Below are 24,758 nucleotides of genomic sequence, written 5' to 3'. Positions count from 1 at the left end.
CATATAAAGATTCTAATGGCACAAGAAGAAAAATAATAAATGTTACTCCTTTCTGTGTTCTCTCCTTCCTCTACCCCTCCTAAAGGGTAAAAGGAGATTATTTGAAATGGTAGAATGGGAAATATCTTCTGAATGATTATCTGAAACCAAGTTTTTGAGAGTTTAAAGTTTAGTCTGCATTAGAAATAATATAATATTCACCACGCTGAGTGGACTCTCAGTATTAGCAATGTCCACGTGTATTGAAGTAGCCTGATGTAAAGCAACACCGTTGGAATACTTTATGAAGTGTTTGGCTCTGAATCAAAACTTTGGAGCATCCTGGGTAGATACTTTGTGTGATGTTGAACTGGCTGTGATGTTGTGTTTAACTAACTTTCTAGGGAGGCATTTCTTAGTAGGATTTTTTTCTCCCACTGTCCACAAACAGTGCCCAAACGTGAAAAACAGGACTTGTTTGTTTAGATCTGTTCTGAACCGCCTTGCACAGTCACTTGTCACATTCAACTGTCACTTGTCTTTAACAGCGAGAGCTCTCAAAGCCAGCAGGAACTCTCCCGACCCCTCTCCTCTGCTGCCCTGCTCTGTTTCAGAAAGCAGTTTTAAATAACAAAATGGAGTAAATAAATCTTTATGGATAATGCCACACAGAACTTAACGATTTCTTCCTCAGTACACAGTCTTCCATCTTCTGCTTTATGCTTGTTCTTTGGTCACTTGATTTATGGAATAAAGTTTTTAGGGACTTGCTAAGTACTGATTGAACACTGTGTTCATCTATGTACCTGAACAAAATGCAAATGTATAAAACATCCAACCCCTAAATTAGGTTACAAACCAAGTAAAAATATTTGACATTTTATATTTAATAAGAAAAAGGTCTGTTTTTCTCGTTATTGTAGGGTTTTTTCAACATGGCCTTTATTTGAAATCTATCTGAAAACTGCAGCACCCTCAGATTATAATCTATCTGAAAACTGCAGCACCATCAGATTATAGCATCCCACCTGCTCTTTGCTACATGAGAACATTTATCTGTCATTATACAACCAGGCAGCCCATTGCAAAGTCCTGCTGCGGGAGTTCAGCTTGAGTTCTCACTGAATCAGGATGAACAACCTTCTTGAGCAATCCTCTCTTAAATGCTGTTTTAAAAAATTGCAATCAGATTATTTTTTCCAAACTAACTGTCCTGTCATCTGACTGTGGTGAACTAAGGTAAGGTTGCTTAATTGAGAGATCTTCCCTGAAAATCCTGCATATACATACATCCATGATGGATATATAATGATGTCAAATAATTTCTCTGTTTGGATTTACTGGAGGTACTTTATTTTTGAAGTTTTCATAACATATCAAAATAAGTGTATTGGATGCTCTTAAATTAGAGTGTAGATCTGCATAAAAGAACCTTAAATTTTGTGCATAGTTAGAAAAATTTTTATTTAAGAAGTACGGAGTTGCAGCTCATGTTACTCAGGGAGAAGCCACATGGAATTTCTGCAACTCTGCTTTTCCTCAAAGATGAATGTGTCCATTACCACAAATTGGTGTGGTGTTTTATAACAATAGATAAGGATAGAAGCTTTTCTGAAGACTATTTCTTACTATCTTTTGCTTGATAATACTTGTGGCTTTGGCGGGAAGATGTTTATAACGCTTGAAGCAAGCTGGGCAAGTAGCGAGGAATGTTGTGTTGCTGCGCTGAAGCGAGCGGCTTCCCTTCGCTCAGCCCCACAAGTGGGGCGGGCTGCTTCGACATCAGGTTTTACCAGGCAGCAAGTTAGCCTCGGAGATGCAGCTGTGGGATTTTGCATTCCACTTGCACTGAGAGCTAGGATTTGCCGAGCGGCGAGAAGAGGAGGATGCAGTGCCGGGGGCTCGCCGTGTGCGGGCCGGGCCTCTGCAGCCCCCTGCAGGCCGAGGGCGGCAGTGCAGGGCCCCGCCCCGCAGGCTCGGCTCGGCTCGGCTCGGCTCGGCTCGGCTCGGCTCGGCTCGGCTCGGCTCGGCTCGGCTCGGCTCGGCCCGGGGGTCCCTGCGGTGCTCCCCGCAGGCCCGGCCGGGCCTGCGGGGAGCACCGCAGGGACCCCCGGGCCGGCAGAGCGACCCCGCAGCAGCTGCAGCTGGTGTGGAGCCCCTGTTGTTTGTTTATTTTTTAATGCAGATGTGCGTAGTTAAGACCTTCCTATAGTGGCTTTGAAACTCTAAAGTGCTTTATATTTCCAAGAAAATAATAGAACTTTCTGAACTTGAGCAATATCCTATCATAAAGTTATATTCGAATGGTTTTGAAGCTTCCTCTAAGAAATTATTTTGTGATTGATTCTGTAGAATGGGGTATTGCAGCAATTTTTTTCCTCATTCTTCCCATTCCGAGAAAATTTAAGTTATGAAACAACTTAAATATATCATAAAACTAGATAAATTAAACTTGAACGCTGAATAAATTAATTATTATTTTGAGAACCGCTGAAACAGAAAAGTCCTCCTGCAGTAAAAAAATTGTTATTTTTACCCATGTCTGCCACAGCTAAATGGCGATTTTTGCAGAAAAAAAGGAGTCCAAATCAACAACAACTACCACTCAACCTTGAAATACTGTAAGGTAAAAGTAGTGGATAGCAATTAATATCCATTTAATTAGTATTTACTCTCTATTCGCTATCCCTGCAAACTCTTTCTTTTTCCCTGATTATAGTAACATGAACGTTAAATGTGCAGTTAAAGACAAACCCTTTGAAAAGGCAAACCACCAAACTATTTTAGCTCTTGTGTAGATTAGCAAATTAATTTGCATAAAACATCATCCTTTGGATATTGGCAGGAGGGATTGCCTATAAAATTTAGTCTACTGGGTTATTTTAAATTGCCTTCCATACAGCTCATCTGCTCCATCTCTGCTGAGCAGCATGCTTAGTGGCTGGTTAACACAGAAGGCTATCCTTCCAGGATTTTAAAATAAATTAACATTTACTTAGCTGATGAATTACATAGAGGACAGTGTAATAAGCATTGTGTTTTCCCCTGAAAACAACCAGGTTTCTTTCCTACAGTTTGAGATCTTGTCCATTCTGACAGCTACATTATGCAGCATATTCAGTGCATGGCTTAGCAGTGGTCCTAACTCTGTCTTTGCTATAGTTAATCATCATATATGTTTGGCTTTAAAATAAGTCATATTGGGAATCCTAAGATGTATAGAATTTTTTTTCTCAATTTTTGCTGGACAAACAGCTCAAAATTACTATGTATATTTTAGATAGCAACAGGTTGTTCTGTATCAGTTTGAGTCTGTGTCTCCTGTTCAGGTTCCAGTTTTCTTAGAACTGATAAGAACTTTATCACTTCTGAAACTTCTGTTCCTCTGTTGAACGTGTTTGAAATTGATAAGAAGTTCCAGCCTTGGACAGTGTGGGGTGGAAAGGAGAGAGTTCTAGGACAGTTGCCTTTGCCTTATTTCCAAAGCTAGAAGGTTAGCCTAGCCTCTAAGACATTAATGGAAGCTGGTAACAACAAAAGATCTGGGTTCCCCATCAAAAGCAGGCTTGGGCTCTCACCATGTTACTTTCTTTTTCAACAAGACTGAAGCTAACTCTTGGTACTTGGGTTTGCACATCACACCTGCTTTTGTTGGTGAAAGAGGAACTTTAATTTCTAGTAGCACATAATTCAAAAATATTTGGTGCTTTTTGTGTTAGCACAGGCACATCTAAAATAAGAAAATTGATCAAAGGCATTAACCTTTTTAAAGCATTTTGATATTTCAGTTTTGTGGAATATGTTTGACTAGAGAATCGCTCATCTGTTGAGAGAGTTATGTAACTATATCTTTCGTACATGTATAATAACATTTGGTAATATGTGGAAATTGTGTTTATTTTTTATAAATTCAGGTGATGAATTACATATGCTTTATGGTATATTCGCTTTGTTACTCTGATAAATGGAACAAAAATGTATTTCACATAAAAGTTCGTTTTCAGGGAGAGAATGTTGTTCATTCACAAAATCTCTTAGTGTTAAAATCATCTTTGAAAATATTCTCTTACAGGTAGCTTCATTTATTTTTAGGTCAGTATTTCACTCTGCATCAGCTTTCATAATCTCTTTACATACTTTAGGAACAGGCAGTTTATTGTTTTTGACACACACTACAGGGTCATGAGTGGAAACAATTCGTGCTACAAAGTGCATGTCAGTTCAGTGCTCCTCTGCTGACGGCATGTCTGTCTGAAATCAAGTTTAAAAAATTGGCCCTGTCTCCAGCTGACTTGTTTTGTCAGGCTGAGTCATAAGATTAACCCTTGACTTGTCACCAAGGAAAAATGGAGTAAACAACTGTACCCTGTATAGTACCGCTTATCCAGCTATGATTCATTTCACTGTAATATGATTCTCTTAAGAAAACAAATTTCAGAGCAGCTGTTGCTTGGCTTAAATGAGGATTAGAAAAATTGCAACCACAAAACAAAAACTTGCTTTGGACTTCAGGAGTCTTTTGGAATAGTTACCTGGTAGCAGTTCCTGCAAATACAGAGTTATTGCTAACAACATAGCACTTTTTTAAGGAGCTTTTCAAATTCTTCCATGTTAGGTTCATATTTTATCCTGGTGAAAGTAAACTTATGTGGTTTAAAGTTTGATATGCTGATGGAATTGTGGCCTGATCCTGTATGGTCAATGTACCAAATGTGAGAAACAATGTTTTCATACAGTAAATGTAGAGCAGATGCAGTGATACTTTTCAGGCATTGGGCACTCAAGACTTTATTCCCAATGATGTAACTGAGTGTAGGACAAATAATTTCCTTTTCGGTAAAATGCAATTGTTATCCTTTTGATTTGTGGGGAAGTAAACCAGGAGCAAATTCATTTAGTGACTCATTATGGAGGGACCAGTTTGTCTACAAACAGACGTTTGCAGTGGCGTTCCTCAGTTTTATTGATCATATTGTTGCTTTTGTCTTACCCATGTGCTGGTGAACAAGGTTAATGATTTACTTCTACTGATAAATGTTAATAGTGTTAGTAAACATTACTAGTTAGTATTACCTTTGTATTTTTTGTCACATTGCTCTGTACAGGTGTAGGGCAGCTGAACACAGAGCCGCCTCCCACCAATGCTTCACAGTCAAGTTAGGTTTCACTGCTTGATGTTTTTAACATTTTTCCAATTGCTTATATTAGGTTGATAATGGTTATTATTTGAAGGGGGCTTGATCACGCTCTTCATCTCTAATACAACTATTTTGAAATCTGGGCATGTGTGCATGGAGGTGCAGTAGCAATTACAGTTATGTTGGTGGTAGTCTTTACGTCAAAGAATTGACTGCAGTTACCCTGGAAGTAACTGCATGCTAAAATTATTTTTTAAGGGTTCTCTTACTACTTCAAGTCTGTAAGCTAAAGTGTCTTTTCCAACTTTTCTAAGTTGTACATTATTCTGAAGTAGTGTTTTTAATCTACTGCAGTGTAAGAAGTAGCACATGCAAAGGTCTGAAGATCTTTTAGCATGTCTCATCTGTAGAGTCCTGAACATTAGTGAGAAGCTTTAAGGAATGGCATTGTTAGCTGCAAATCAAAGGTTCTTAGGGACTCTCTGGGGACTGAAATGGGTCTTTGTGGTCCCTAGGGAAGAAGGAAGCCGCCAGTCACTCTGCAGGCCTGGCAATTTAATAGTCTGCAGTATAGTGATGTTCTTTTTTGCAGCTGCTGCTGCTACGCCTTTTGTATTGGAGAGGAGTTTGGTTCAGATATCATTAGCTTTGCTGCATAGTTAAACAGTTCTGGATCCGTAGTTTGACTTGCAGTAAAAATGCAAGTGTTCTTTAGCAGATGGAAACTTCAGGATATATTTGCCAACATACTCTGAGCACAGTAGTCTAATTGACTGGAAGAGTTCACTGAAAAAGCATTTGAAGCTTGAGATGGGAATATTTTTTGTCAGTGTGTATATATTCTGTATATTTATAGACACTACAGTGGTTATGTCCTGAGATAAAGGACATTATACAGAGATTTTTATCTGATTGTAGTATTCAGCTGCAGTCAGTTTATCACCCTTGTGGATCTTTTTAGTTCAGAGGGTTTCACTGACACACGAGGTGCTTGGCAGAATGAACCAGACTTCTGCAACTTGCTTTCTCTCCCTGTAAATGGCTGAATTGAACTTTACCCATTTTTTTTTTCCTTATCCTGAAATATTTTCCTGCTTTTGTCGGGAGGAAGGCAGGGAGAATTCACAGCATTGGCAGTAGACACAAATAGAGGTGGAGAAACATGGTTGTGTGTTAACCTTTTTTTTCCTGGATTTTTTTCCAGTATCTGACTTAGCAGAAGCTCAGTTAATAACCAGCTGTGTTCACTTGTAGAAAATAAAAAAATGTACGGCTCATTAAGAGTTAATGTTAGTTAATGCCTCTGCTCAGTGGAGAAAGCAAAAAGCCCTACCAGGCATTGATAGTGTGCAAATATTGAGGGATCTCTGTGCTGGAAGCTGCAGTCGGCTGAGTTGAATAATTCACGATTTTGTGATATGACAAAGTTTCTGAGGTCCTCTCCCCTTCTCTGCCCTGTCTTGTATGGGCACGTATGTGTGCTTTATTCATACAAAAATATATTAAACAATATAAAGGGACCCTCGACTTGTGTTTCCAAGAGAATCCTTCCTTATAGTTTGTATACCCCATCTTAAAGATGGATTTTGGATGATTCCATGCAGTGAAAATATTGACATGATTTTTTTTTTTTGACCCAGGCACCTTGTGTAGGTGTTGTCTGTGTCAGGGTCACTCCCTGGCCCAGGCTGCCCGGCTCGGAGGGGCCCCGGAGCGCGGGGTGCTCGGGCTGTCTCCCGGGACTCGCTCCCCGCAGCTCCCCGCGCCTTTGGGAAGCGTTTGCCAAAGTTGGAAGCAACTTTAGACAGAGCCAGATGGCCGTGTGGCTGGAGCTGCATCGAGCAGCGTCTGCACGGCCACAAGTGCTCTAATTTAATTAAAACAAAAAGCAGACGATTATCTCAGGGCTCAGGACGTGCCCATGTGCGGGTTCCCCGCGGCTCCCGGCGCTAGGGCTGCGTGTGCCGAGCCCTCAGCGCCCGCGGGCCCGTGCGCGCCTCCTCCCGGGGCCGGGCCCGGGGCGCGGAGCGGGGGTGGCGCGCCCCCCGCGCCCAACCCCCGCGCCGGCCGGAGATGGTTCAGTCCTGCTTTGCATAAGCCGCCTTTGAGCGCTCCATGTGCGCGGCGGCGGGTGGATGCCGTGGGGAGCGGGAGGCGGCGCGCTGAGCCCGGCCCGCGCCAGCCGCGCCATGTACTGCGCCTACCCCGTGCCCGGCGTGGGCAGCAGCTCCCTCATGTACTACTACAACGGCAAGACGGTGAGGGGCCGCCTTTGTCCGGGGCCGCCGGCCAGGCTGGCGCAAGTTGGCTCCGGGGCCCCGCCGGCTCGGCTGCGCTGGGGCGGGAGCTCCCCGGGGGCGCGCGGCGAGTCGGGCTCTGAGGGGACCGGGCTGGGGCGGGGGGCGCTTTGTGCGGCGGGGGACGGCCGGCCGCGCAAGACCCGCCGAAGTTCGCGCTCCTGCGTGCCCGCGCCTTTTCTTCGGGGGTTGCGGGTTTGGCCGGGGTTGTTTCGGGTTTGTTTTTGAGCAGGACCCTCCCGAGCGCTGCCGGGCTGCCCGTGCGGCGCTCCGCAGCGCCCCGGCTCCGCCCGCGCCGGTTCTCGCCGCGGGAGCCCGGAGCCCCGAAACGTCCTGCGAACGCGGGTTCCGGAGAGGGGGCGGGGGCGAAAATCTCTTGCATTTAACTTTGTGGAAATCGAGCGAGGTATTTCTGTTTCGTGGTAAATACTTCTAGTTTTTAAATTAGAACGCCGGTTCTGAGTTTCGCGTGTAAAAATTAGCATACGATGGTAAATTAACAACTGGAGTTTCTCCCAGTCTGTTTATGTTGTATGTGGTTTTGGCTTTATTCTGTTATAAAAATAGTATTAAGTAGGAAAAGAGATACTGATAATGATCTTTTTTTGTGGCTTTTTTTGGTTTTCTTTTGTTTCTTTATTGCTGGTCCACCTCCCGTGGGCCTAAGTGAGTTTTGCTTTCATTAGTAAACTTTTTTTTTGCCAAGATTTTTGTTCAATGGTAATTAAATTATGAATCTTTACATTCATAGAAGACGCTGTGTACGAGCTTCTTGAATAACAGCAAAGACACTGGAGGAGAGATTGAGGAATCAGTAAAATCACTTGGTCTCCATTTCATTTCCTTTAGTATAAATGCCAGCTGCCTTTCAAATATGAAATGATTTTTCTTTCATGTCTGCTCCTAGGCTAAAACAATCTGTTTGAAGTTTTATGTGAAGATATATATAAGACTTAAGTAAAATTAACTATACAATACCCCTGAAGCAAAGGGAATATAACTTGCATGGAGTTTTGATTTTATTCTTTCTAGAGCACAGATCACTCTATTACAACATTTCTCTTTGTTCTTGTAGCAGGAAAAAAGGCTTTGATCTTATTAAGTATTTCCAGGCATATAGTAGATGGAAGTGCTGGTACTGTAGGAGGGCATGGCTTGAAAATTGATAGCATGTGCCTGTTATGGGTCAGAGGTGACCTTTATGAGCTTGAAAACTTAGTAAATAGATGACAAATCATATGATCATCCTATATCATGTTGCCCAAGGTTTTATTTAATTTCTTAAAAAAAAAAACCTTAGTAACTTTTACCACTGTTTCTCCTAGGAATACTGCAAGTTTGCCTAAATTACTAATTTAAATATACATAAGGAGGTTATGTGGAGTTGTGGGATTGGTTTTTGTGTTAGTTTTTGAAGCACGCCTCTTGGTGTGTATGCCAGATCTTTGTATGAACCTTTCTGCAGTGAGAGAACAGAACATACCCTAATTTTGATGTCTTAGTGCTTTTATTTGTATTGTTTGATAAAATAGTAGTTGCTAGCATTGTTCAAGTTGGAGATTTTTATTTAGATTATTGTATTAGATTTTGGATGCTGGCATTCCTCGATACTTGCTAATGTATATAAAATCTGATTTATTTACTCACAAAATAAGTGAGAACTCACACGTAGAAAATGTGTAAACTTTTTATTTAAAATGTTTTCTTCTTTTCAATTTCTTTAATTTGTAAGGCAAAACAAAGCTTAATATTATGCTTAAAACCAAGCATATGAGCAGCCCAATAGATGATTCAGTAGGGACTGACACATATATTAAAGCCTGAAATATAAATCGGAGACTTTAACTGTTAGGAGAAGTTCAGTTTATTTAATTTCTTTGTTTTAGGAAGGACTCATCAAAGTAAAAAGTAGTGGTTTAATACAAATCCTTTGCTGATGAGTGAAATTTTACTGTTATGTGTGATAGATCCTATAGGAAAAAATATGTATTTCAAGAATCCCCATTAAATCAAAAAGTAAAAAGACCTTATCTGTTTCATAAAGAAAATAAAGCACTTGCACTGCACTAGATATAGCCTGGGTTTTTTGTTGTTGTTTGGTTTTTTGGGGTTTTTTTGTTTGGTTGGTTGGTTGGTTTTCTTTTGCCCTTCACCTGTTGACATATAGAAAATACTCTAAGTGTAAGGAAAGCTTAAAACATTTTCATATAGAGCTTTTAGGAAAAAAATTAAAACTATACTTAAAATTTTTTTCTATCAATAAAGTTTTATCTTCTTTTTTACTCAAGAGCCATGCTGCAGACCTCAGCCCTCCAAATAATCAAAATACCTAATCTCCATTAAAAATAAAGCCGCAGAAATATTTAGGTAGAGATAATTGCGCAAATGTAAATTAGGCCTTTTTGCAGTTTTATTTTATTTTAAACTAATGCACAATTAAGCAAACTTTGTCATTCACTGTGGCCTTTTAATTTAGATTTTAGGAAGTACAATGGTACTGAAATGATATTTAATAGAAGTCTGAGTCCATCTTTGTGTTTAAAAGTAAAATAGACTTGCATGATTTCCACTGTTTTCAGTTCACCGACAAATATAGAAATAAGTTCGTTATTTTCTAAATGTACTGTAGAATTATTTTAAAGTAGGTGATAATGCAGTAATGTGTCAGTTATCACCAAAATGAATAATTTTTGGAAAATATTATATTTTATTTTATATCGCCTATTACTACTATTTCATATGAGAATAGATTTGTGAATATATTTATTTTATTGTTTTGTGCATTTTATGGGTTGGTTTAATTTACCAGTCTATGTACAAGTATATTTTATTATTAAATAAATATTTATTTTTCTCATCATAGGCTGAGATTGAGCTCTTCTCCAGAATGGAGAACCTGCATCTTTTACAGTAGATTTCTACAATGCCTATTTAAAAAGGACAAAAAAAGTCAGGAAATATAGGTATTTTGCATATATGCAGTGTGTTGTGATCTGCTTTTTGGTGAACTAGCTTATATTGGGAATTTTTTTGAGAAAATACTCTTTTCCTTGAGAATTTTGAGTGTGTAAGAAGCTTTTTATAAACATGTTTCTGACGAGCCCATGTGTATAGATGAACAAATGCACAGAGATGCGGGGAGAGCTGGGTGTGTTTGGGGATTTTTTTAGTGCAGCAATTGCCGCTCTGGCGGCCGTCACTGAGCGTTAGGGCAGAGCGGAACGTTCGTAATCCTGCATGATGCTCAGAGGACACGACAGCCTGCCTTGCTGTGCCTGATATGCAGTAAATAATGCACTAAGGCTTCTAACGTCCATGTAAAATGTTTTCGGTTTGTAAATTTTGGAGCAACCAGGTGCTAAGATTCAATTTCGCTTTTATTAGTATTGGGCCAGCTAGTACACAGGGAGGAAGGTACAATTAAAGCTGTTCTGTACCATATGCTGCCCACAGCAACTTACACAAGGTCAAAGCTAACATTTGTGAGTCAGGACAAATATAAGATCATCTGGAAAATCTCTAGGGGTATGCGGCTGTGGACATTGAATAAAGAGAGGTAGTAAACACTGGTCAGCTGGATTTTTATTTCTTTCTGTTTCTCGCTCTTTTCTTTCCCCTCCCCATCCCACTGAAAAATGATGAGTTACAAATCATCAGCCCGAGAGAGTTTTCCCTGCTCCACTCCATTGGGTTGAACTGCCAATCTGCAGAGCAGTGGTCCCCTGCCAGAAGGGTGTCTTGTCTGCAACAAGCTTTATTAATGTTTTCAAGTGAAGGTTATGTCCATTTCCTTGGGCACATGAGAGCAGCAGGGCTGGGCTCAGGTGCTGTATGGGCAGATCTGTATTGCTCAGAACGCGCGCTCCAAAGAGGAGCACGCCTCGTCTGCTCCGTGCCTTGGCTCCCATTAGCACGTGCACAGCAAAGTCTGTCTGGAGAAATACAGTGGTCTGTGCTGGAGGTGCACAGCCAGAGTGGCTCCAGAGAAGAGGGGGACAAACGGAAAAGATGGCCTGTGTCCACTGCTGCGTGTTTCTGGGGGCACTGCTGGTGCTGGGGATTCCTCCCACAGCTTGAGCAGCCTTCTGAAATAGGGGGACAGCTTAAGAAACAGGCGGAGTAGTTTCAGCTGTTCTGGTTTTTGTTTCCTGAAAATCTGAATTCAATCAGGAATTTTTGAAGGCATAGTTGCATGTGTCCCTTAGTGACAGCATGATTTGAAGACTGTGGTGAAGAGATTTTGCTTAGGAAATAGAATATAAAAAGAATCTTCAAGCACTATATAAACACATATTTCTTCCTAATGTTGTTTTTGCTGCCTTAGCTTCTTTTTCTCCCCCTCTCTAGTTCACACTACAATAAAAATAAAAACGAATAATAATAATAACAAAAAAAAAAAATAAACCAGGCCAAAAGGTTTCTCTATACTGAATTTGAGATTTTTGCTAAGTTTGTCTCTCACTTTTTAACATGACTAAAATTGTCATTCCCTAGGGAAGAAGCTAGGAAGTGCTTCTGCTATGTATCATTACAGTGGGATTCTGCATTTCAAAAATACCCAAATAGGCATGTATAGCATGCCTAAACTGCATAAACATTTATTTAAGATGGAATTCAGTTTAGCTACTCTAAGAAGTTTGAATTTTATACCATCCTTAAAAAATACGGTTTGATTTGCAGACAGGACTGTTTTCTTAAAGGAGTCTTTTATTTTCATTTTGGATGGTGAGAAGGTTTTTTAAATGCATGAACCTTTACACCTGGTATTGGAAACAAAAGTATGTTTGAGGATGTGGTGATACTGACTTAGTACACTAGGGCTCTTAATTTTATCTTCTTCCTTAAATATCAGACAATAATTTAGACTGGATCTTGGGTTTGGTTGGGTTTTTTTTTTTAAGCTTCTGTGTTGCTGTATAGAGGAGTATGGAAAATTATAATTAGTATTCTACATTCCTTAAGTGCTAGTATATGATTTTGTCAGAAATACAATAAACATGAAAACAAGTTTCCTTTTCCTAGAACTGCCTTTCAGCAAAATTAGCTTTTGCTGCAAAACCTGCAGATAATACTCTGTAAAGTTCTGCCACATGTACAAATCATTCATCAGTGCTCACTTGCATGACTGATGCTGATGGAATGCAGATAGGCTACTTAGCAGAGTTTGCAAGCTACAGAATAGGTTATTCATCTTTACTGGTTTCAAAAAAATTCTGTCTCAAGCAGCTTGACAAATATTTTCCTGAACTTCCAAGAATTGCTAATAACTATGCTTAAATGAGTAACATAATTCATAATATCATAAACAGTGTGTGTGATGGGAGCCTTGGTCTTGAGATAGCATGAGCTCATCGGAAGTAGGTTTGGTTGCTTCACTGCTGGTTTTTTTAATCTGCTTTTAACATTAATATTAAACATTGATAAATATTTGAGAATTTGAAACAGGAAAATTGCCTGAGAGGATGGATGCCAACAGGACTCCAAGTGTTATATTTATTAAATGCATTTATAGAACAAGACTTGGAAGTTTTATGTAGCATAAAATTTGGTAAACCCAGATCTTCAAATTACTGTTGAAGTTATTGGCACTTGTATTAGTAAACAGAAGCAACAGTGAGTAATATTTGAAATGTTTTAGATATATTAGTCCATGTAAGTTTCACAGTAGTGTTCATTACCTGTGGTAATCACCAAGGCAGATTTCAGAACTGGGATGATACTTTTGTTTTGATTAAACAAATTTTTTTAAAAACCCAATCAAAAATCTGATGTTGTACAGCTAATGTCTCTTCACCTCTGAAGTCGGGCCCCACCACTACCCCAGATAAAGAAATCTGAGTTGTCATCCTTCTTTTCCTGCTGGAGAGATGTAAACCAATTCAGGGTGCAGGAGAGACTGATGTGGGTCTCTGCCTTGATGTCCTCTGCAACTCGTTTGTCCTGCTTGCCTCAGCAGAGGCTATCAGCCCTTCAGGAGCACTGCAGTGTTAGGATTGATGTATATATTAGCACAGCTCCAAAAAAAAGTCGAGTCCAAGACTTGATAAGTCATGTAAAAAAACTAGTTTTGGCTTGCGTTTATCGGAAGGGAATTTCCCATTCATAATGGGAGAGTGTTTTGCTTGTCAGCATGGAGGCACGGTCGGTGCCTTTGGGCACAGTGCTTTTGAGGGGATTAACGATGGGCTTCTCTTCTACCTGCTGGAGACAACCCTCTTCAAGGTGACTGCAATCAGGCTGACCTTTAAACAGTATTCCTTCCTTGTCTTAGTGGGAATGTCAGCCAGGAAAAACTGGTTTGATGCCTCCTGGATGTCAGTGTTATCAGTTTAATAGCTAAAAGAGGCTGTCTTGAACAACCACATCATATTTTTAACTGCCTTACTCAGCTGTTGCAGAAGAGAAAGCCCTTTAAGTAGGACACAGAGTCCTACTGGGGAGCCTCTGCACAGCCATGCCAGCAGCCATAGGGGTACGTTTGGCTGGTAGGGGTCCCACTGCTTGTGGGCCTTTCAGAGTGAAGAGACTGCTTGCCCTGATGCATTGCTTCCCCACTTAAAAATAACATTTTATCCTTTTTGTCAACTTTCTTATTTCAAACCTTTGTATTTTGCATCTCATAGACTTTGGGTTAATTTTAGTAAAATTTCTCCTTTGCTTTTAAATTTTGTTTGTAGTAACGCAGCACAAAAATTATGATTAGGTCATTAACCAGAAAAAACCCGGCGCTCATCTGCAGGTGATCAGATGACATCAGAGGCCTGGTTTTAATTTGTGGGTAGTTCTGATTGTAACTAAAAGAGACTCGCTCCTTTTGTGGAATTGGCTGGCTATTTCCCCACATCTGGAGTTAATGAAGTCTTTGAGACCACATCAGTTGTGTTTTGCCGCAAGAACCCTTTGATCTGAAAAATCTAGACTGGCACAAGTGCAGCTTCATAACATTGCAGCTATGTTTTTGCAAGCTATAGTTAAGATACCAAAACAAGCAGAAACTATATGAAGTTATGTGTCTGTGCTAAGACTTTCATGTAGCTGTTTGGAAGGGCCTCTTTTACGTTTATATAATTCATAACATTTTTATTATGTTAATGGCTTGTACATACATATTTGTAAATTATACATTTGTAGGAGTTTTTAATTCCCCTTTCGAGACAGTGTTTAATCAGTTTTTATAAATTGCCCAATTATGTAAAATGTTCAAATTTCAGTCTGAAGCTTGTGTTTACAAATCTCATCGATAACATTGCAGTTTAAAAGAAGTAGAATTCGTCACTGTAGGTGACTTCACATTAATCAGTGTACATCTGCATGGCAGTGCTAAATGTCATAAAGCTTTGTTTCCACTGCTGTCCTGTGACAGTGATAGATTATCCATCAGCTATAGCATATGCTGTGTTATTCTGCACAACAGAGAACTTGTAAATTAAGCCCAGTTTTACCTAATATGTTTGCAGTCTTATGAGTGCGAGTATTTACAATTTGACAGAGTGACATTTCTGTTAAAATATGTCCCAGGCATGGAATATACATGCATTCATCATATAGAGTAAATACATATGTACTGCGAACATTGCTCAGAATGTATTGTCATTCTGTCACTCAGGTCTGGTAAGCATCTCTATTTTACGTCTATTCCATAAACTGAAAAATTTCGAGTAAAATATTGAGCAGCTTTCTGAAAAAATTTTCATTTGTTTTCAATAAAAACCAATGGTAAACAAGTACATAACTTAAAACTTTTGAGTTTTCCACTTGACTCCTCCTAACCAAGGTGTCTGTTTACCTGCTGCCCTTTTCATTACATGGCTCATCCAGACAGCTGTGCCCGTGCCCTGTGCCCTTGTCCTGGTTCCACCGTTGTGGAATTGCAGGGATTTTGCTGCGATGGTGTTGCTGTGAGGCGAGGCCGAGAGCGCAGTGCCTGGGAGAGCGCAGTGAAATGCCTGGGAGAGAGCGCGGTGCAGTGCCTGGGAGAGCACAGTGCAGTGCCTGGGAGAGCGCAGTGCAGTGCCTGGGAGAGCACAGTGCCTGGGAGAGCACAGTGCAGTGCCTGGGAGAGCACAGTGCCTGGGAGAGTGCAGTGCAGTGCCTGGGAGAGCACAGTGCCTGGGAGAGTGCAGTGCAGTGCCTGGGAGAGCACAGTGCCTGGGAGAGCACAGTGCAGTGCCTGGGAGAGCGCAGTGCAGTGCCTGGGAGAGCACAGTGCCTGGGAGAGCACAGTGCAGTGCCTGGGAGAGCGCAGTGCAGTGCCTGGGAGAGCGCAGTGCAGTGCCTGGGAGAGCACAGTGCAGTGCCTGGGAGAGCACAGTGCCTGGGAGAGCACAGTGCAGTGCCTGGGAGAGCGCAGTGCAGTGCCTGGGAGAGCACAGTGCAGTGCCTGGGAGAGCGCAGTGCAGTGCCTGGGAGAGCACAGTGCAGTGCCTGGGAGAGCGCAGTGCCTGGGAGAGCGCAGTGCAGTGCCTGGGAGAGCGCAGTGCCTGGGAGAGCGCAGTGCAGTGCCTGGGAGAGTGCAGTGCCTGGGAGAGCGCAGTGCCTGGGAGAGCGCAGTGCAGTGCCTGGGAGAGCGCAGTGCAGTGCCTGGGAGAGCGCAGTGCAGTGCCTGGGAGAGCACAGTGCAGTGCCTGGGAGAGTGCAGTGCAGTGCCTGGGAGAGCGCAGTGCAGTGCCTGGGAGAGCGCAGTGCAGTGCCTGGGAGAGCGCAGTGCAGTGCCTGGGAGAGCGCAGTGCAGTGCCTGGGAGAGCACAGTGCCTGGGAGAGCACAGTGCAGTGCCTGGGAGAGCGCAGTGCAGTGCCTGGGAGAGCACAGTGCCTGGGAGAGTGCAGTGCCTGGGTGCGGGTGATGTCAGAGGCGCTGGCTCAGGCACATCCCGGCCATTTGTTCCCACAACAGCAGGGCTGCAAAAGCGTTCGGCGGGAGGAGGGGGATTGGGATGCAAATGGAGCGGGACTTGCCCACTTCACTATCCTCAGTGTCCCTATCAGAACAGTCAGCCTCTGGGAGGACAATGGTTCTTTTTTAGGGGAACTTAGGCTTTTTTGTTGGTTGGCTTGATTTTCCTGGCCCTTCTCTTGCTTGGTAAACAACATCTCAAAGACCAGGGAGAGTTGTGAATGCTGTAGAAACATATGTGTGTCTGTACACGCATGGGGGTGGGGGGAATCAAAATAATCACTTTTGAATGTTAGGGCATAGTGCACTTTTTTAAGTTGCATTATATAAGCTTTAAAGTTGTTAAATTATTCATTGTATATGTATTTATGAAGTCATCTGTATTTAACAAATAAACAGTTAAAAATACCACATTATTTGCTTCATAACAAAAAGATGCTCCAGTTTCAATGTTTTTATTTTTTTTTTTTGCTGTTGTATATGTTGATTTGCTTTTTATTTAATTTATCTCCTAATACACACTAATCATTGCAATATTCAGTATAGAGCAACTAATTATGAGTCAAGTCCTTGACTTTGTGAATACAGGGCATTGTTCATTTTACTGAACTTATTCCTGAATGCACTTTATATTTCTTGTTAGAGTTGCTACAGTGAAAGGCTTTGAGTCATTATGTTTGTTTGGTATCTTATATTTTTAACTTGAAAAGAAAATTTGTTGCTCAAGTTGAGAATGGGCATTCCACTGGTGTCTTAACACTGAAAAAAACAATAGTATTGCTTTTCTTTAATGCTAGGCCAGTGTGAAAATTATGTGCTTGCTGTTGCAGTTTTAAGATTCTTCCTGAGGACATGCATGTGTGTCTTTCTGATGGCTCTCCAAAGGCGTGCGAGTTTCTGAATGGATGATAAAACGGCTGCATTAAAACCTTTCCATTTGTCACTGGATGTTCTTTTCTTTCTGATTGTTGGGATGCCAGCTAATTAAATATTCAAATAGGCATACAGTTGTTTTAAAATAAAATTTGTTTTGGGCCCAGTTGTTTTATCTTCCTTTTTATCTTGAGCAACAAGTCTGTGCGAGTCATGTACTTAGAAAGCAAAATCAGCATTCAGGCTTTTATCAGGCCACCTGGCTGAGTTGGCACACCAGAAAGTGTGTTGTTAGGATCATTCTACTGTAGTTCCTCTGTACTGTGGCAACTTGCTAAAAAGCAAATAAAACAAGGGCAACAAATGCTGCGGCTTGCTACACTGTTCTTTTTTTATTTGTGCTTTCTCTCTCTATATCTGTATGGTGTTGTGGTTTTTTTAATGCATGACACCCAGTTATTGCTAACCTGCTTTTATTGCCCTCCAATATGTAGGTGTATGCACCATCCCCGAGTTCTGATGATTTCAACAGAGAATCTCCAAGTTACCCATCTCCTAAGCCACCAAGCAGTATGTTTGCTAGCACTTTCTTTATGCAAGGTGGGTAAAATGTCACTTGTCCTTTAGGCAGAAATCTGCAGTCAGATACTGTTTTACTGGGTGAATGGAGAAGTGTAAAGAGAGCATATTGTGCTAGAGCTTATGGTTAAGTTTTATATGCTTCTGAAACAGTTAGATGAAGGGAACTGTCTGTTGATGTAAAGTTTTGCTCATGACATTAATTGCTGACTGAAATTTAAAGGGATTACACACCAGGCCAGATGGACAGAATTCCCATCCTTTGATTTGTAGGGGCTTCAGAGCAGCACACTGGAGTGATAGAGAAAAATGAGGTGGGGGCTTATTGACTCTTCTGGAATTTGACTGTACAATATCAGCTAACAGTCTTATAGTCTTAAATGCTTTTATATCCAGCATGCCAGAAAAAAAGGGGTTGCACTGAACGAAACAAGAGCAGAATCCATTTCCTCAGCCTCATGTCACACAATTAGTTCGTGCTGCAATCTGGTGAGGGTTTGGAGCACATTGAGAGCTCAGTGTCTCAGTACGGGAATTCACAGAGCGCTTCAGTTTGTGCTACAGAAGGGAAACTGCACTTAGACACAGGATAAGGCTTATGTAATGTAGTCATTTCAGCTACTTAAATCTGCTATTTTGAAATGGTTTTATATTTTTGTGGTGCTAGGGTATCTCAGACTATAAATTGCTTGTTTTAGGTAAATAGATGTTTTGCAGTGTATGTTTACGATGAGTTCTGTTTGGCCAAACTTCTTACCCCTCCACCTCCTTTTTTATTATTTCTTTCAGTCTGGACTTTTTATCAACACTCTTGATTTAAATCTGGCCTTACTGAAGGTCTGTGTAATTAGCAGAAGTGCGTGGTATTTTCTCAGCTGTGGTTGGATTATATTTCAGCTATAAAGCCTCTGTTGTTTCTTTGGTTTTTTAGAAATAAATATAGCAACAGTGTGGTGGTATGAAAATAGAAGATGCAGTATAAACTGGTCACCATTTCCTCACTGATATTAGTCTCAGTAACTGAATTCTGTATTTGTTTAAAATAATCTTGTAAAGGAACAGAGAAATTAGTATCCTTCATTAAATGTATTTTTCTTGTTTTCTTTTTTACTGAAAAAATACTACCAAAAAAGATGGGACCCACAATTCTTCTGACCTCTGGAGTTCATCCAATGGCATGAGCCAGCCTGGCTATGGTGGGATGCTTGGAGGCTCCTCTTCCCACATGTCCCAGTCCGGCAGTTACGGCAGCCTGCACACACACGACCGTTTGGTAAGACTCAGCACACATTAGTCTGTTTATAGTCATGTATGGAGATCTAACTTATGAGAATTAACTTTTTATTTTCTGTTCATATATGTCAGTTAAAAACCCAGTTAGAAATCCCAAACTTTGTGCATTATTAGATTTATGTCCTTTTAATAATGTCTGTTGTATAAATAAAAATCTGTGGTTGTGTAGTGGTCTGTTCAGAGGTTGGATTTCTTTCTTCTGTAATAAAGAGCTGGGTATTACATGTTTGGTATCTTAAAATATCAACACTTATTTAAGGACTATTTAATGTCTTATGTCTGCTTCTCTTCTCTCCAGAGCTATCCCCCGCATTCAGTCTCACCTACAGATATAAATGCCAGTCTTCCTCCAATGTCCAGCTTCCATCGTGGCAGTACCAGCAGTTCACCTTATGTAGCTGCCTCACACACTCCACCTGTCAATGGATCAGATAATATTCTGGGTAAAAAGTTCTTCCTGATTTTTTTTTCATTTTGCAAGAAAATGAAATTTAGGCTGAATGACACACAAAATTAGTAAGATTTAATTTATAGCATGCTTATAGATCAGGAAAAATTCACCACTGTGATATTTCTGTCCTCAGTATGGCTGAGTTAAGGCAAATTGTTTTTCAGTCAGCTTAAGACTTACCCATTTATTTGCTTTCACAGTCAAGCCTGTGCTCAGGGACTGGATGTGTGTGACTTAGTGGCCACTGTCCCTCCATAGCTCAGTACATGTGCATGTCCATATAGGCAGTTGTGGCCCTGAAGTTTTCAGAGCTGCTGTGTCACCAAAGCACTGCTCTGGAGAAAGGCAGGAAGGCTGCTTCTTAGGAGAGGTTGATAAAGTGCATCGTAAATTCCTCTCTTAACAGTTTTAGAGATTACAGAGTAGCCAGTATGGTGCCTGGTTTAGTCTCCTCTGTGCTCACCTAGGAAGCAAGAAATACAGGATGATCATCTGTTCCTTGCACATATTTGCTCGTCTTGAGATATAGCTGTAGAAGTTGAATGCTTGTAGATGCTCCTGGTCCATTCAATGGGATTTGCACTTAGCTTCATTCTAAGGAAGTGGAATTTAGTTAGGGTGACTATGTTACCTTTGATTTGGGAACATGTTTTACATCAAGATCTTTAAACAGAACCCAGTTAATGAATCTGCATGGGAAATTCAAGCTGGAAAATCCAAATTTGTCACAAACTTGGAAACAGTGAAGGTTGCATTATTTAGATTTCTGATGTGAATGGCTTACATTCAGATTCAATTCATTTTTTGGCTTTAGAAGTTGATAATTGGAGAAAGAAGATTTGCTTTTAAAGGATCTGTCTTCTACAGCAAAGCAGATATTTCTGAGGATTCAGTTCCTCTCTGTGTTCCCAATTGGCAGGGCTTCAGACTTCCTCTTGGCTTAATGGTGTGTGGAGCAAAAGGGCACGCAAAGCTGCTGACATGCAACTGAGAGCAGGGGTGACAGAAAGCTTGGTGCTTTCAGGGACTTTTAAACTAAAGATGAGAGTACAACACAGGGAATTAGAGCAGGGGGAGGAAGGAGACACACAAGAAACTATTCTGTGAATTTGGCTTTAAGAATTAATTAAATGTGCAGCATTTCAGTGATAGCAGTTTAGAAATAAGCTACAATAATGTAATTTTCTGATTTTTATTTTCTTTTTCATATTTCATTAAAATTAGACTATGAACCTAGAAAATAATTTGTCTTTTTCTAGCTACTTTCACTTGTTGGTCCTTAAGTTATCACAGTGATACTGTGTTTGACTTTTAAGAGGAGAGCATCTAAATGTAAATCTAATTGTTTTAATTAAATTTTTAAGTCTAATGAGAACTGATTCTATTGACACTGACTTCCTCAGAAAATCCATTTAAAAAGTGGTTGCTGATGCATAAAATAATAAAAGTAATAAAATTTCAGCTTTAAAAATAAGTGTTGGGTTTACTTTCCACATTACAGGAAACAGAGGAAATGGTGCTGGAAGCTCACAGACAGGTGATGCACTTGGAAAAGCATTGGCATCTGTAAGTAGCAGTTAGAATATTCAGATCTGAAACACGTATTTCAGTCCATTATTTATGTGTAATTCATTTGATAATATCAAATCAGGAATTTTCACATATGAAGTCAGAACAATGTACTGTGATGCAATTTCTTATACTAGAAAAATGTCCTTTTCAAATGCAAGTGAAAACACATTTATTTGAAGAAGATTCATTCTGAATTCCTTTTTCTTCAAGTGATTAAAGATTTAAGGCAGATCTGGTTTAAAAAGCTGGTAATCACAAAAAGTTGATTTTGATTTTTTTTCTGTAGTGTTTTAGGTAAAGTCAAATATTTTTAACATTAGTCTTAGAGCAGATCCTGCCTCAAGGTTTAAAGTGTTTTCTCAGTGGCCTTATAAAACTGAGAGGTTTGAATGCTGTATTGTATAGCTATAATCTATGGAACAGCCTTTAGAATGTTGTATATGTATAAATTTAAACTTTTAACTCCTGTTGGAATAATGTAAAACATGGTGAGTATCTTCAATCTACTGTAAGTTTTGTTTCCATATGTATGCATACTGTAATTATTTTTTCATTAGTACAATGCGATGTACTTTTTATAAAAGAATAATTGATACACAGCAGCAGAAATTTCAGAATTGGGAATGGTGGCTGGAGAAGCACTTTGTATTTCTTGTATGGAGGAAACTTTGCAGCCCTAAATGACCGTCCCTGTGTTGGGTTCTGCATCCCTCACCTCATACCAGTGAATGCAAATGTGCATATTCATGCAGATCCTGTTACCCTTGCATCCCTCAGAGGGTCATATGTTAAAAGATTACCAGATCTGATAATGTCTGTAATGTCCATACTGGGGAGGAGAACTCTGACCTACTGGCTTTGAGGAGAAAAATGTTCCTGTTGCTTTTGGGGATTCAGCAAATAGATAACAATTTGGGAGTCCAGAGGGCAGTTAATGCTCTCTTTTGGTCTGTTTGAGACCTGTCAGAAAAGAACAGGGATCATTTTGCCTCCTAGAAATAGCGATGCTCACATACTCCAGGCTGTTCATTGCTCTGCACATGTATTTGGGTGTCTGCTGTTCTGCAGCCGGAACAAAATTTTGTCGTTAAGTCTGGCACACTGGCCAGTTAGACCTACGGGACTTAGTGACATTTTCCACTGTTCTCCTTTTCTAAATGATTTTCTCATCCTTTCAGGTATTTTTGTCCAAGTCACTAGCTGAGAAAGCCAGGCTGATGTTTTGAGGAAAAACTAAATATATTGCGAGTGGAAGTCAGGGCAGAAATGTTTAATCTAACTGGTGGGTGGGCTCTGGTTGTCATAGAAACTTGTTTCTGTCATCCCGTGTTGTTGCTTGGCAGGAGCAGCCAGGTCATTCCATAAATCATTTCTGTCATAGCTGATGGTGATGCATTCCATCTGCTCTATCAGTGCATGCCATAGTCTGCACACTTCAAATCCCTCGCCTCATCCATCTGCTTCCCCCGCACCCCGCACCACGCGCACCCAGCACACTCCCTGCGCTCCTTCAGCGAGAGCGCGGCTCGCGGCTGGGCCAGGAGGGAGCTGGGCTCTCCTGCAGGTGAAGCTGACACACGTGAATTTTGACAGCTAAGAAATCAAGAATATTTTTCTGTTTGAACAAAGTTTTATTTAAATACTGCGATTGTCGTGCCTTTTTATTTCCACCTTAAGATGCCACTGTATTCCTTTCTGTTTTGGCTTTAAATACTGCTGCTGCAACTGTTGAGAGGAGTTTCTAGTTCTAAAATTCTGCTGATGTACATCTCACAATAGGCCTTTCATGTGTGAAACATCAGAGGATTCGACATTTGTTCTTCAGTTTAGGTATTAAAGACCATACAGAATAGTATGTGATTAAACATGTAAGGCCAGATAATACATTTGCAAAGGTTCTTTTATTTTAGGTTTAAGCCTGGATAATTGTGGTCTTAATCTCAGGGTAGGCAAGAAAGAGAATTGTACATGAAAGTATTTACACAAAGTTCCCAAAGCCCTGTGGATTATGCATTAGTTTGGATAATGAACTAGTATAGATAGAAAGAAAAGAAAATCTGGGTATTCGTGCCATTTCTAATGTGTTTCCCTGAACATTTGCCAAACAATAACCCTTTAAGATTGTGCCCATGGAGGGTTATATGGCAGGAGAAACATCTGGTTTATTTCATTGCCTAATGCCAAATCAAAACACTTGGTCTTTAATTTAGAGGAGATCAAACAGGAGGACTGTTTAACTTTGTTGATTATATCAGACCTCTTTGTGATAACTTATGTTTTGATTCCTACCTCAGCACTAGGGTAAAGGCCTTTGTACCGTCTTGGTAGTTAAATAGCCACTGGTCCCTTCACAAAAGAAAAGAAAATGTAGGGAAGTTGACTTCTAAAAGTAATTCATGAATTAAGTTTCTTTGTTGCTTTAGACTCAATAACATTAACATAACAAAGCCTAACTGAAATGTACACTGTAGTGTTTAAAAAATTGGACTAACAGCTCCGAGGTTTGGCTCTGCAGGCTCTCAATTGTGCAGCTTTTGTCTAAGAGCCTTTTCATTAGACCCTGGCATATTGGCACCCCACTGATTGGAATGGACCATGACTGATAGGAGGAGGAGTCTCATTTGTTGCAGTAAAATGAGTCATGTTACCGTTTAAGCCTGGCAGAAGGTGTCAGGGTTGTTCATCATTGGTCATTTAACAGCACAGCAGCCAGGGACTGCATGCAGAATGAATTCTGACCTCGTATTTTAGTTGGGGCTTTGCTGTACTGTAGATTTTTCCCTGTTATAAAATACAGCAAAATAAAATTGGCAGGTACGCCTGTGTAAAATGAGAAGTTTCAAAGAAACTTCATGGCCTTTGAATTTATTTTAATTTTCTGTATCTTATCTGTCTGAAACTCTCTGCAGTTCTTATACTGACACCCAAGATTTATTTTTATGCTGATGTACAATGCATGAATTTCCTCCGGTAGTATGAGGTAGTTTGTTCTAAATATATTTCCTTTCTAGCATGTATGAAAAGGAGGAAGCATTTCCATTCGGGAACTGATGGTCTTTTCTAATGGAAAAGTACAATATACCAGGAAGGAGCATGTGGTCTATCAGGTCCTGGTTTTGTCAGTTCAGAAAATACAATATGGAACTTAATGAAGTTATTGTCAGCTAAATGCTGAAATGTCATATTGTCTGTGTGAAGAGACATCAACCACACTGCCAGTGAAGATTTTTTAACTGCCATCTGATGACTAACAAATCCTGGTCTCTGCTCAAGTAAAACAGGTTTGAACTGATGACCTATAAAAATATGTTCTGAAGTCCATAGTCAGCCTCTAAATCTATTCAGTTCCCTTCATAAAATGAATTTTCCCAGTGTCTTGAGATTTTAATTTTTAATTAAAGCTTTAAGCATCATGTCTATTTTTACCAATAGTTTTTAATTTCATTATTAGCAAGGAAAGAATTGAAGTTTAGATCTCAGAAGGCCAATTGATACTGAAATAAGAGAGAGAAGCATGTTATGTGCTGCAATACATTGCAAGAGGAACAAAATTTCAAGTGTTTTTTGTTTGCTAGTTACCAATAATAAGAGAGCCTGAATGCTTTCTTTGTATTTTGTGAAGGATTAATTTTTAGCAGATAACGTGTGTTGACTGCTAAAATCTCTCAAGTTTGGAAAGCCAT

At 40.3% G+C, this 24,758-nt stretch overlaps 2 protein-coding genes across 31 annotated transcripts in view; both read left to right on the top strand.

The window, feature by feature from the left end:
* Positions 1-24,758, top strand: part of TCF12 (transcription factor 12) — a 160,332-nt gene that overhangs the window by 112,596 nt on the left and 22,978 nt on the right. For all 30 annotated transcript variants that reach the window (XM_021546319.4, XM_085588252.1, XM_085588256.1 and 27 more), the window contains 4 exons: positions 17,675-17,780; positions 18,893-19,032; positions 19,351-19,495; positions 21,005-21,069. In XM_021546319.4, coding sequence (XP_021401994.1) covers positions 17,675-17,780; positions 18,893-19,032; positions 19,351-19,495; positions 21,005-21,069 — 456 coding nt within the window. The remainder of the gene's footprint in view (positions 1-17,674; positions 17,781-18,892; positions 19,033-19,350; positions 19,496-21,004; positions 21,070-24,758) is intronic.
* LOC146766524 (uncharacterized) lies at positions 10,384-17,668 on the top strand. Its single transcript, XM_085588278.1, has 2 exons — positions 10,384-16,148; positions 16,227-17,668. The coding sequence occupies exons 1-2, from the start codon at positions 15,220-15,222 to the stop codon at positions 16,255-16,257; spliced, it is 960 nt and encodes a 319-aa protein (XP_085444404.1). The 5' UTR covers positions 10,384-15,219; the 3' UTR covers positions 16,258-17,668.

This window comes from Lonchura striata, chromosome 10 (assembly GCF_050655825.1).
Source record: "Lonchura striata isolate lonStrDom1 chromosome 10, ASM5065582v1, whole genome shotgun sequence".
Taxonomy (NCBI): Eukaryota; Metazoa; Chordata; class Aves; order Passeriformes; family Estrildidae; genus Lonchura; species Lonchura striata.
This window is presented reverse-complemented; position numbering and strand designations above follow the sequence as displayed.

Coding starts and splice junctions, on each gene's coding strand:
- LOC146766524 (XM_085588278.1), top strand. CDS start 15,220: ATGGCTCATCCAGACAGCTGTGCCCGTGCCCTGTGCCCTTGTCCTGGT. Junction 16,149..16,226: donor GGGAGAGCGCAGTGCAGTGC/CTGGGAGAGCAC, acceptor AGAGCACAGTGC/CTGGGAGAGTGCAGTGCCTG.